Source organism: Pelecanus crispus, chromosome 1, assembly GCF_030463565.1.
Source record: "Pelecanus crispus isolate bPelCri1 chromosome 1, bPelCri1.pri, whole genome shotgun sequence".
Classification (NCBI taxonomy): domain Eukaryota; kingdom Metazoa; phylum Chordata; class Aves; order Pelecaniformes; family Pelecanidae; genus Pelecanus; species Pelecanus crispus.
The window spans coordinates 165,319,484-165,333,287 of NC_134643.1; the positions used below are offsets into that span (position 1 = coordinate 165,319,484).

At 38.4% G+C, this 13,804-nt stretch overlaps 1 protein-coding gene across 1 annotated transcript in view; it reads right to left on the minus strand.

The window, feature by feature from the left end:
• Window positions 1-13,804, minus strand: part of ITGBL1 (integrin subunit beta like 1) — a 154,193-nt gene that overhangs the window by 13,545 nt on the left and 126,844 nt on the right. Inside the window, exon 8 of the mRNA XM_075724300.1 lies at window positions 7,633-7,749. Within this exon, the coding sequence (XP_075580415.1) occupies window positions 7,633-7,749 (117 nt within the window). The remainder of the gene's footprint in view (window positions 1-7,632; window positions 7,750-13,804) is intronic.

Below are 13,804 nucleotides of genomic sequence, written 5' to 3' on the forward strand. Positions count from 1 at the left end.
TAGGAAATAAACTATTATTTTAACATAACAGGAACCACAGAGAAATTACAGGTTCAATTCAGATGCCTAGTGCCATTTGACATACCCTAAGATATCAAGGACATCCTCATGATGGTGGCAGCTATGCAGGCATCCCTGTGTCCTTGTGGAGCCAAGATGGGGTCTGGCAAGGGTAGCCTTGGGCATCAGAAATCATACAAGGTGCCTAACTTTAGGCAACTGAAGACTTTGAAATGATGTCCCATGCAGTCTGAGAAGCCATGGTAGAGTTAGGAGTTGAATTCATATTTCTGAATTTTCAGACCTGTCAGTGCCAAAAGCTGTCTTCGGCTGGGAGATAGGCTGGTATTGTTTTTCTTTCCTAATTTGCATGTTAGGTATGTTAGAGAGTTCCATAAATGTCCTATATACTTCTGTTTCTGTGAAGCAACATTAGTGCAAGAAATGAGGAAATTGTCTGACAGCAACTGCACCATAATATTAATACTTAGCTTTGCTTAATGAAGCATATCATTAATCATAACTCTCTCATTTTTATGGTTATGGTCTTATTGGTCCTCATAAGAACATGCTGTCTGAAAATATCATGCTTCTGCTTCACTGAACAGATGACAAAAATAAATGTCATTCATGATTTCTGCAGCATAGACCTAGAACTTTCATAAAAAAGAATTCACAGTTTCTCTTATATATCTTTATCATATAATAACGCATAGTTATATTAAAAAAAAAAAAAAAAAGAAAGAAAGGCACTATTTCCTCTGAATCAAATTACTTAGCCTGGCTGAAGAGTAAAGAAAATTTTATATTCAAAGGAGCATGGCAATTAGGGGCAAGTTATACTAGCCTTTTGAGAGGGAGCACTTCCACTGTACATCCTGGTGATGACTATGAGATTCTAGAATCCTTTACTAATTGTAAGAATGTGATGTGGAAGCTTCTGTCTCTGTTGTAAAAGTTTAAAACATCAGAAAGCTGGGAATTGTGGCTTTAAGTATACGTATGCCTTATAAACCACAGCTTTTCCCTTGTTCTCTGCCAATACATAGGGACTTCTATTGGAAATTTTAAGACTGGTGTGAACAACATATCAATGGAAATGTATAGCTAAGCACCAGAAGAAACACCAAAATGAGGTTAAAAACATGACCTTTGTTGATAACCAACAACACATTCACAGCAGTAAAACTGAGTAATGTACTATTTTGTCAAAAACAGAAGGTCTGCTCTCTCATAAAACTATGGTATGATGACTTTCATGATGACTTGTCAGCAGAAGACCGAGTGCTCAACAACAAAGCATGCTGATACAGACACAGCACATAACTTGTGTCATTCCTTTCCTTGTGAGCCCAACAAGAACAGCATTGTCCTAAGAATGTCAAAAATGAGGAAGCACAGACAACAGGCACCAGACTTGCCTAAAAACTTACAGAGATGAAAGTAAACAAAATTGTGAGTCAAAAGGATCATCCTAACTGTTGGGTCCTAAATGATATAAAAGACGTGTCTAAAAACTGGTTTGTTGTTGTCAGTCAAGATGAAACAAAAAGACCTACTGGGAAATTGATGGGTGGCATCTCTTGTCCATCTTCTGTGTCATATATAAGTGATCCTGACCAAACTACTTAAATCCAGACACTTTGATGCTTGTATGTGGGTGTGAGAATGCAAGTGAATGAAATCAATGAGAGAATGTGTCTGAGTGGTGAAAATTAATTTACTTGGGGATTTTATAAAGAAAATACTAACTTCCCCTCCCATAAAGTGTCACATAGAGTTTTTCTGCACTGGTTTCCTACAGTTAGAGGACAGAGAGGTATGAAGGCAGACCTGAGAAAGGAAGGAAACGCTAATTACCTCAGCATTTATTCCAATAATAAATCAGTGCCTCCAGCTTTTACAAGCCTTTATACTACAACCAGAATCTCTAACTAATGAGAACTAATGCCTTTTACCAAAAAGCATTGGTATAAACAAACAAAAATACATCTGCATTCACTCTTTGATGTGACAGGATGTCATATGCCATTACCTAACTGGATTCCCTACAGTGTTAGGATTATATTTTGATGTGCCATGGCCAAAACAGATAGTTAAAAAGTTGTCAAAGTGAATTTGCTCACTTGAAAATAAGCAAATCGGACTTCTCAAAGTATTCTGTTGCCACCAAAGAACTGACTTACTGGGATGACCAGAGGCTTAGTTGTTTCTTAGTGTTAAGTTGCTAAGTGCAAACATCCATGACTAAATATTAAAAGGTCTTATCAAAGCCGATTATCTAATTGGTGGCCCACTATATGAAGCACAGACTGAAATACTGACATAAAACAAAATAGGAGCATCCCTAGAAATATGTAAGGGCCTTGCTATGAGTTACCTGTTATGAGTTTCAACCTTGCTAGTAGCCCTACTGAAGAACTTGCGTGGAGCTTCAACCAATTTTTTACTCTTTTTGTTGGGTTTGGTTTTATTGTAGGGCTTTTAAACAGCATAATCCTGCACCAACCAGTAGCATGCAGAGGACCCAAAAGGGCTTCTGTTTTATTGCTTCAACAGTTGCTACTCTGCTGTGACAAGAACTCACAGCTAGGCCAGTAATGGTCCAGAGAACAAATCAAAATGAATGGACCTAAGAGCACTATCAAATCAATTTCAAATTGATCTTTACTGTTGTCCTGAATTTTGTTGCCTGCCTGCCTGCCCTCAATTCCAAAAGAGAACAGAACAAAATGGACAACAGTCAACCCAGTGAGGTGGAGCAGCCAACAATGACATCAACTGAAAAACATGACTGGACACAGTAGGGGAACAAATAACACTTGAAAGGTCAGGATGCATCCACAGCTAGCAGCACAGCCATAACCTCAGAGAAAAGAGAGAAGTATCTCTCATCAGGCTACAAGATAAGTGAGTATCAAGCCTCGTGTACATCAGTGACATAGCCATGCCAAGAAAGAACTTGTGCTGGCAAACCTGTGATTCCCTGGTCATGTGTGCACCAAAAAAACTTAACTTGCACGTGAAAGACTCAAAGAACCAAGTAAATTGGAAAAAAACATGATGTTAAATATTGCTGTGGACCAACACTGCAATACACCTGGGCAAATCTTACATCACTGATAAAAACTGAACTGTAGGAAACGGGCCTTTTAGGTAGAACATACCAATCTCAAAAGGTTGCATGAGACACCTCCTACAGCCATAGCATATTAGTGTCTGTGCAGAGGCACAGACAAAGGAAGGGGAAGACAAAGGAAGGACCTGGCAAGCAGGTCAAGGGACGTGGTTCTCCCTCTCTACTCCACTCTTGTGAGACCCAACCTAGAGTACTGCATCCAGTTCTGGGGTCCCCAGTACAAGACAGACATGGACCTGTTGGAGTGGGCCCAGAGAAAGGCCACAAAAATGATCAGAGGGCTGGAGCACCTCTCCTATGAAGAAAGGCTGAGAAACCTGGGGTTGTTCAGCCTGGAGAAGAGAAGGCTCCAGGGAGACCTTATTGCAGCCTTTCTGTACTTAAAGGGGGCTTATAAGAAAGATGGGAACAAACTTTTTTTCCAAGGCCTGTAGTGACAAGATGAGGGTTAATGGTTTTAAACTGAAAGAGGGTAGATTTAGATTGGACATTAGGGAGAAATTGTGTACTATGAGGGTGTTGAGACACAGGAACAGGTTGCCCAGAGAATTTGTGGAGGTCCTGTCATTGAAAGTGTTCAAGGTCCTGTTGAATGGGGCTTTGAGCAATCTGATCTAGTGAAAAATGTCCCTGCCCATGGCAGAGGGGGTGGACTGGATGATCTTTAAAGGTCCCTTCCAACTCAAACCATTCTATGATTCTATGAATCCATTTCTAATAGTAGAGTGCTGTGGAATCTATGCAGAGTCCTCCTGCAACCTCTGTCTTTGTGGAGACATAGTGTCTCTCTATTCCAGGTACTGAAATGATGGACAGCTGAATTTTTAAGTGAATGACTCACTACAATCATGCAGAAACATGGTAATAAGGTCTCACTCAGTTGTACCCTAATTTATCATATCTTTTGCCGCATGTTTCTCCACCATCGCATGGACAGCTGGTCTGGAAAGCAAGCTATTAATCAATCTCTGCTGGTCAGAGGAGGCCAGTAACAATTCTTATTCAAATCATTTAGGTTGTCATTCACATTTCTCATTTCAGCATGCATTTAATCTGAAAACACTCGTCCTCCTTCCTTGTGCCTTACAGGCACTCAGTGCTCACTGTCAGACCCTCATATTCACAGAGTCCAGCTTACAATTCTTTGAAGTCAGAGCTACTAGCAAGGGCTTATGTCCTGACAAGTGATTGCCTAGGTAGCAACAGTGGTAGAAAAATAGTAATGAAAAGAGGAGAAGGAAAGAGGAAGGAATAAGCTGTTCTGCAAGAGCTGTCAAGAGGTTCAGGCTGAGATGGAAGCATGGACAAACCCAAAAGGGAGAGAGATGTGTGTGCTGCTAGCACAAAATTAATGAGAGAAATTCTGTGAATAGGTGAGTTGCAAAAGGGGAAAGAAAATAAGGTTAAAATTGGTAGACTCTCCTAAAAAGGGAGTTATGAGAAATACTGTGTGTCAAAGGAAACATTCAAAATGTTATCAGGATAGAAAGTGATAGCCAAGCAAAACAGACAATTACTAAAGAGTAGGGCTGATGCTATCAGTAACATCAGAGGCTACTGAGGATCTGAAAAGGATAACAATGACAGAAATTCCTACATTTGTTCAGAAACTGTGGGAAGAGACATTTCAGTGAAAACGTTGGTGGAAGCCACAGTGAAAGATGAAGTCACAGAAAATGCATAAGGGGTCAATGGCTCATATTATGAGTTTGAAGGTGAGAGAAGGTGAGGGGAATTCACATGCTAAATGGTAAGTGAATAGAAAGCTATGATTGATGGGGACTCTCTGAAGATAAACATTCCTGTACTTAGTACTCACACCTAAATAGATGCTGCCTTAAGTTATTGGGGTGGTGGTGTTGGGGGGTGACCTCTTGAGGCAAGTGGATAAGAAACACAGATGGACACTTGATGGTCAAAGAAAATAAGGTATCAGAATCTGCCAGCAGTTAAAAAAAAGAAAAAAAATTAAAAAAAAAAAAAAGAAGGGGGGGGGGAGGGAAGGAAAGAGAGGGAGAGAGAGGGGAAATGAGGGAAGGAGACACTCCAGAGCTCCAGCAGCCAAGAGAAGGAAAAGTGGTGTATGGAAGAGAACTGAGTGATTAGTAAGGCATCTGTATTTGTTAATTTAAATTTCAGCACACTTCATATGGAAGAACCAGACAAGTGCAAACAAAGAAACACTTGTGTGGCATGAGAACAGAAAGAGAAGAAGGGGAAAACAGTTATTGGCTGTAAAAAAATGAAAGCGGATGGAATCATGCAATAAGAATAATATAGGAACATGCTTCAGGGAGTAAATTACAACCAAATCTAGCATAATCAAAAAATGTCTCAAATTATATTTAGAAATATAGTAGACAAAACAAGAAATAAAATATCAAGAATATGAAAAAATAATCTGCCAATTTTTTACCCCGGAATCCCAACTGATCTACTGCAGAAATCCAACAATTTTTAGTTGTGGCATTAGTAATGGCATGACTTCTAATTGGGAAGATTAAAACTCCGGAGACTAGCTTCACCTCACCAAGTTCAGACAGCTGTGAGTGAGCAAAGATGCTCTGGTCTCCCTTGAGGCACTTCAGAGGTCAGCTCAGATCTTGGTGAATTTAATCAGTCATCATCTATGCCATGCTTCCTCCTTTCCCTTTACTTACAAGAAAGCCCAGGATAACAGGATTCCTGATTTGGCGCTTATTCTATAATTTTGGGGAAAGAATTAGCAATAAACTCAGCTCCCTGGAGCAGCAAAAATCACAGGGTGGACCTTCTGAAGTCCTGTCAATAGATGGATGCTGTGCAGTGCAATTTCAAACAAGGTGCAGTCACTTGAATTGCATTTTCCCATATAATTCTTTTCACCTGCAGAAAATCATTAGTAATTAAATTATCAGCTTGAATAAAAGTGGAGAAGCGGATCTTGTTTGAGACTACAACTGATTCATAAGTTCATGATCTGGCTTCCCTTTCTATTTCTTGTTTCAAAATTTGGAAAATAAGCTTGAAGCATATCGATTTTAAATTAATTAATTAATTTCTGCCATTCTCTTTGGATGAAGCTATTTAGACTAAAGGGGAGAGTTTATTAAGGTAATAGTGTCACCTAGAGTGTCTCCCGCACGGTAAAAAATTGGACACTGGCTCAAGTGTTAAGGTGATTATTCATTTAAGTGTGAGGTGATCTATCCAGCAACAAAAATTAAAATTATCACTGTATCCTTCCTAATAAGGAAGAATGGAATTTTTGTCTATAATTTCCAAAATGTGCAATATAATTAGCAGTATTAACATTGAAGCATTGTCATTGAATAATGTAAAATATGTATGACATAAATAGGAGATATATTTAATCATGAAAGGTGATTAATTTTGGTTCCCAGCTACTTAATTTATAACAAATATGACCCAGCTTTTCAGTGTTTGTATCTGCTTTCATGTTCTTTAAACAAAATTACATTTCAAATTATTCTTTATGTACACATCCATATTATTGAATTACACTGAATGTTATAAACTATTATTATGGCTGGTCAGACACTTGAACCACAATTTTCCATATATGCATACATTCTGCATGGCAGAGACCTTGACAAAATATTTGCTGTAGTCAGAATTTTTTACATACACAAAGATTATGAAGCAGTATGGGTTTTTTCTTACATAGAAATAACAAACATAATAAAATGTGTCATTGTCCATACCAACTACTTTGTAGTATTAGTAATTAAAGAGTAATTTTTAAAATAAAGCCAATAAAATCTAGAAAGAGAGCATTTAGGACAAATACTACTCACCTGTTTTTAAAATACCATATGGTATATATGCATTTACATATCTAAAACTAACTTGAAATACTGCTTAACACCAACATACATTACTGAAAAATCAACAAGGGATGTTTTCACTGTCAACATTAAAATAAACCATCTGCATGTACAATTACTATGACAATGTATCTCCAGTATTTTAGATTCTTTCATAATATTTTTTTACTACTTTTTTAGAAAACAGACATATCACTGTCACTGAATATGAAATATTCAGAAGTAATGCTGGTCATTATTAACTTTAGGTAAAATAACAATGTTCTCAGTAAAACATCAATGTACTAAACACAAAGTAAAATTACCTAATTTTTCAGGTTTTTCTTTAGGTGTCTGTATTCTCTAATGAACATTGATGGAATCTGGGATATACTACAGTACTTGCATTTATGCTCTTAGGTGCATTTAATGTACTTCATTGTTAGTGTTTCTGAAGTTTTAAAATAAATATTCACTAACATATTCAATATTTATGTAGCTTGTTTCTTACAAAAATCTATAATCTATTATAATTAATCAATGATGTCAATACTCTATAGTGACATTACATTATAAAATCAGGGGGAACAGAAAGTTATAAACTCTCAAGACTTATATTAATTATATTGTGTTATATTATATTATATTATATTATATTATATTATATTATATTAAGTGAATGCATACCGCCACAGACATCGCCATCTGCATTTTCACACTGTCGATCATCACATTCACAGTTCTTGCCATGAATTCTGTTGTCTCCCGGAGGGAAACAAGTGCATTGGCCACATTCACATCTCCCTGTAGGAGTAAACAATTGTTAGAGTCATTATTTCAGTAAAGTAAAATAAAGGAAATAAAACCCCTTATTCTACACCCTACCCCCCAGAGACAAACTACAAATCACTCTGTATTAATTAAAGTATGCATATAAATGCTATTAAAAAACAAACAAAAAAAAAGGACCACCAAAACTATCCCTCCTCCATGGCAACCAGAAGTAAAGCATATCATTGTTATGTCTTTGTGGAAACAGCAACCATAAAGGATCACTGGCATTGTATGTTTTTCATATCTCAACTTTGCGTAAGAGAGCTATGGCACATGTTTAACTTCATAATTAACCTCTATAATTGATCTAAAATATTTAGCACGTACTTCAGAAACTCCAAAATGAATGTGATTAGAATTAAATAGTCTATGCACAGGGCTATCTAAGATACTCTCTATTCATGTAGAAACATAACTCTTCAAATACTCTGTCAGGTATTTGGAAAGCAAAAATCCCTATTATTTTTCTTGTCGAGACCTGAGGAAACAGAAGTTGAAATCACAGCCTCTGTCAGAGCCTTCCCGTCCATCAGCCGGTTCACAGGAGAACTCCCCAGCACTTAAGGGGGGAAGAGACTCAGCCAAACTCCCACAGATCTTCCGCTCCAAAGCCCTCAGAGCAATGAGTATTAAATGGTCAGATGTGAAATAAGATCCAGGACAGTCTCACACTGCACATATATGAGACAGACTCAGTTCAAGGTAACATTGGTTTTGTCATTTCCTAACTTCCAAGAGTTAATGTCCATATTTTTTAAATTGTTTTAATGCAATGCTACTGTAAGAATGCTCTAAATATGACACAAACCATGGATCAAAGTAATACATTTGATGGGCTTGGGAAATAATATTGTCTGTAAAAAAGGGCCACCAGAGACAAGGATTAGGATGCAGAAAAGCCTGTTCCTCTTGATCTAATTTAATGATAGCAGCAGTGAGACTCAACCTGGGCCTGGACACTGCTCTACTGACCACAGAACCCAAATTTACAGTAGGAGTAACTATAGCTACAAAGCAAAAAAATCCTGCAAGTGCAGCCTTGCACCATTTTGCACCATTTTGGTGCAGACGACACCAAACTGGGTGGGAGTGTCGATCTGCTGGAGGGTAGGATGGCCCTGCAGAGGGACCTGGACAGGCTGGATTGATGGGCCGAGGCCAACTGTATGAGGTTTAACAAGGCCAAGTGCTGGGTCCTGCACTTGGGTCACAACAACCCCATGCAACGCTACAGGCTTGGGGAAGAGTGGCTGGAAAGCTGCCTGGCCGAAAAGGACCTGGGGGTGTTGGTTGACAGCCGGCTGAACATGAGCCAGCAGTGTGCCCAGGTGGCCAAGAAGGCCAACAGCATCCTGGCCTGGATCAGGAATAGCGTGGCCAGCAGGAGCAGGGAGGTGATTGTGCCTCTGTACTCGGCACTGGTGAGGCCGCACCTGGAATACTGTGTCCAGTTTTGGGCCCCTCAATACAAGAAAGACATTGAGGTGCTGGAGCGTGTTCAGAGAAGGGCAACGAAGCTGGTGAAGGGTCTGGAGCACAGGCCTTATGAGGAGCGGCTGAGGGAACTGGGGTTGTTTAGCCTGGAGAAGAGGAGGCTGAGGGGAGACCTTATCGCTCTCTACAACTACCTGAAAGGAGGTTGTAGTGAGGTGGGTGTTGGTCTCTTCTCCCAAGTAGTTAGCGATAGGACGAGAGGAAATGGGCTCAAGTTGTGTCAGGGGAGGTTTAGATTGGATATTAGGAAAAATTTCTTCATGGAAAGGGTGGTCAAGCATTGGAAGAGGCTGCCCAGAGAGGTGGTGGAGTCACCATCCCTGGAAGTGTTAAAAAAAACGGGTAGACGTGGCACTTTGGGACATGGTTTAGTGGGCACAGTGGTGTTGGGTTGATGATTGGAATGATGATCTTAGAGGCCCTTTCCAATCTTAATGATTCCTAGTTTTTGCTTTCATTATAAATGATCCAGCCACCAAGCCAGGAGGCGTGGGGTTGCTACTCTACCCTTGACTGGTTTAGTGGTGGACTTCGTAGTGTTAGGTTAATGGTTGGACTGGATGATCTTAAAGGTCTTTTCCAACCTAAACGATTCTATGATTCTATGATTATGTAACCAAACAGTTCAGCATGGACAGTATTTTTTCAGCATTCGCTGAAATATTTTGCCGAATGGGAAAGGACTGTTAAGGAGAACCTTAGTGGGGGCTTTTCTAACTGTAGGTTTTGTGACAATAAAACCTTTTAGGTCAACATACTGCCAGATCATTGTTAATCTATTTTTCTTTCAACTTGTAACCTAAATTTGTTACATTTGATTGTTCAAAAAAACCCAGTTTTAAACCAATTAAGTTGGAGTAGGGAGGGGATCTTATTGCTTATGGAAAAAATGCCAGCTCATTTTATAGCTGCCATACTCTTCACCTTCCCAAGCATCAATGTACATTGCACTTTCTGACATTCTATGTGCCAGGCTTCAACCTAGAAGGACATCTTATGATCAACTTAAAGTGCAAGAATCTTAAAAAAGACACACTGATAGAGAGAATTAACAGCAAAAACTTCATGATACCTTTATAATACACATAGTTTTAAAAAACTATGTTGCATTGGTAATTATATGAGGATATTTGTTTTAGAAAGAATCTTATTATAGGAAGTGCATCTACCACTTCACGAAATACAGTTGTATTTGGTAATCACATCAACGTTTAAGATATGATTGTCCACAGAATGATTGCTGTTATTTGTCTGCATTCTCCAAGCTACAGTTATTTGCCAAGGACAGTTACATTAGCAACTGGAACAAAATCATTCCTTAGTACTTAAATATACAGAGACTTTTAATGAGTCCAACTTGTCTCTGTTCGGGGCTCCTACAGTCTCCTTCTATGCATCCACTTTAGACAACCTGGCTACTTTTACAAAAATATCACATAGCAGTGTCCCAAAGCACAGTCAGTCACCCATAGGCAGATGGGTACCTGATGAACAGGACCCATCTGTTGTGAAGACTCTACAAAATAAACAAAAGAACTATCTTTAGCAGTGGTAACCTGGCTAGCTAATGCTATAATAAGGAGGATGCCTGAAGGACAATGAAATCAGTTTAAGCAAGTTGCTTTGAAGAGAGGAGTCAGCAGAGATGGAAAATCCTCCAGAGGGACAAGCAAAGGAAGGCTCTGTAATGAGGCTCCTGCATGTTCTGTAATTAAGCATTATCTTCTGTAATGCTTAATTTAATAAGTCAGAATGACCTGAGAGCCCAGTGGCTGGGCACTTGCACTGGAATGGGAACAGGTTCCTCTCAGTCCCTGCTGCAATTAATATTTATTCATTTTAGTTAATGTGCAACAGTTTCAGCAGAAAAAAAAAAAAAAAAAAAGAAAAAAGAAAGGAAAAAAAAAAAACAAAAAACCCCCCAAAACCCCTGAGGAATATCTCTTCCCTAGGCAGATAGGGCACATTTTTTGTCATGTGAGAGATACAAGCTCAGGTTGTCTTCTCAAAATCAAGCACAAAGGGGATTTAGGCCCTACTTTCTCAATCTTCTCATCTTAGCTAATGAATAAAACACCAACACATATATTCAAAAAGCCCAAATTCCTTGTTGATATCTGTGCCTTGTATTTTATTTTGGCTGGCTCCCACCTTAACTCATGGTATGATTTAGATCATCTGACTAAGGACCTCAGCAGAACTGAAAGTGTCTTGAAAATGGACAGAAACCTCAGTCAGTAAGTGCTCTAGAAAAGGAATTCTCTGAGCTATTTCTTTACTTTTAAATATTCAGAGATACAGTTATGGTACTTTAGTACACTGCTGCTGAAATTGATACTCATGTTATTAGTTCATCATTCCTTTTCCTTGGCAAATGCAACAAAACAGCACTAGGAACATGAGAAGTGAATTTAGTGGTGGCACTAAGTAATTGTAACTTTCTACTGATTTAAAAAGTGTATTTTACCTCCAAAAGTACTGAGATTTTGGTTAGATTATGTAAGGTGGGCTCACTCTGTGAAGATAATTTAACAGAGACTTAAAAACCTTTTGCTTCTGAACAGCTAACTACATGGGACATAGCAAATGTAAACTTCAAAGGCTCAGTTTATCACTGTATAGATAAACAAAAAAATTAATAGCATTCCATAACAATACATCTCAGGTTGCTTCCCTGGGAAAACCAGGAGTAGATATTTCCAGGGTAAGCTTGCTTCACTCTTATTACCACTTTGTCAGATGTATTTGCTACTGAAGTAACTGAAGCCACACCTTGTTCTGTGACCTTCTTCTCTTAGTTATTGTGACAAAATACTTACCATACAAAATCAATCATTCAAAAGTAATTTGAAGCTCACATTTTACTGAAAAGGGATCAGCACTTTACTAAACATACTCTTTCTTTGTCTAGAATAATAGGTTTACCATAGCAACCTGATTATAGAGGGAAAGCTACTGCCAAACACATCCTAAATTCTCTTTAAATTCCAGGGCATACAGAAATGATTAAACACAGGAGGATATAATATTCTGCGCCTTCTCAAATGTCTGTGCAAGACCTACACTTTATGAGTAAAAAGAAACAAGTTCACCTCAGATATTTTATAGCAAGTGGCTTCCTCTCCTCCTCACTAAACAGGGACACTAAATTTCATCGTCTGCTGACTTCAGATGAAGGAAGCTTTATGATGGAGGTTGTATTAGCTATTAGCATTGAAAAGCTTAACCTACTTATTGCAATGCAAGATTCCAAAAATATAATAATTATACAAAACATTTATTTGTCTACAATCTTAGTATTTCCTCACACTCCTTCCTCCCATTGATGTCAATAGGAGTATTAACTTATTACTGATAATTGTTATTACATTGAGACTGAAAAAAGACCAGCTTAGAGGGGTTTTTTTTTTGTTTTGAAAGGGAATTGAAGTGCCACATCTCATTAAAACACATAAGTTTGTAGATAACTGACTCTAGTATTCTAAAAATCTGTGCCTTAAGCATTTAGCTTTTGATTTTATTCAGCATTTACCATAGCATTTTCTCATTCCTTTTGTCCAACACTTATGAAAGCCTAACTAAAGTAAACAGTGCCCAGACTTATATTAAACCTGCTCCCATGCACACTGCTGTGACCATTAGCTGCATGCATTCAAACCGATTTCCAGCTGCCTATACAGACTGACTGAAAGTCTTTTTTATACAGGTGATTTTCATTTTAAAACACTGTGCTAGAAGTATATAATTTGCATAATAAAACATTTTTACCCTGTTATTGCCAGTAAAAATATCAGGAAGAAACAGCAATAGCTTTCAATGTAAAAATAAACACTGAATAAAATAAGATGCACTTAATTGTTTTTTCCTGTCTATAACTCTACAACATAAAGAATTTTTCTGTGCCTGGTGCTGAATTTTTGTCTTCTAAATGAAAACAAATAAATAGAGTATTTTTTTTTTTTAATATGAAAGCAATACAGTGCCAAATTGTGCTGAGAGTGTGGTAAAAGTAAACCAGGTTCATTGGTACCTCAGAAAGATGGTGTTTCAGGCTAGTGATAAATAGAAGGGGACATGCCTCTAGGAAGGACTTTTCTGCCCCACGGCTGTCCCAGGCTTAACATCTGAAAGCATTACCTATCAGAAACTGGCAATTTCTTTGTTATCAAGCAATCTCAGGCAAGCTGAAGCAGATTCAGTAAAGCTGCTGTATCTTTCTGCCACCAGAACCCATTTCATGCTGGATGGGAACAGACAATCTAAAATTAATGTTCAGAAATGGCAACTCAGAGAAGGGGGTTGGGAAGATTTATACAGAAGATCACAAAGTTTCAGGGGACATAGTGGGTGGGGTGAAGCAGATGTTACTTAAGGAGTAATGGATAGGATGTAGCAGCTTCAGGTAAGGAAAAAATTCACTGCCTGAGTGGCGGAGGGAAAAAAGACCACTGAAGGGAATAAACGGTATCACAAAATGGGCAAACAAAATGCAGTGCTTGCCGAAAACAGGGTGGACAATCTCATCACGCCT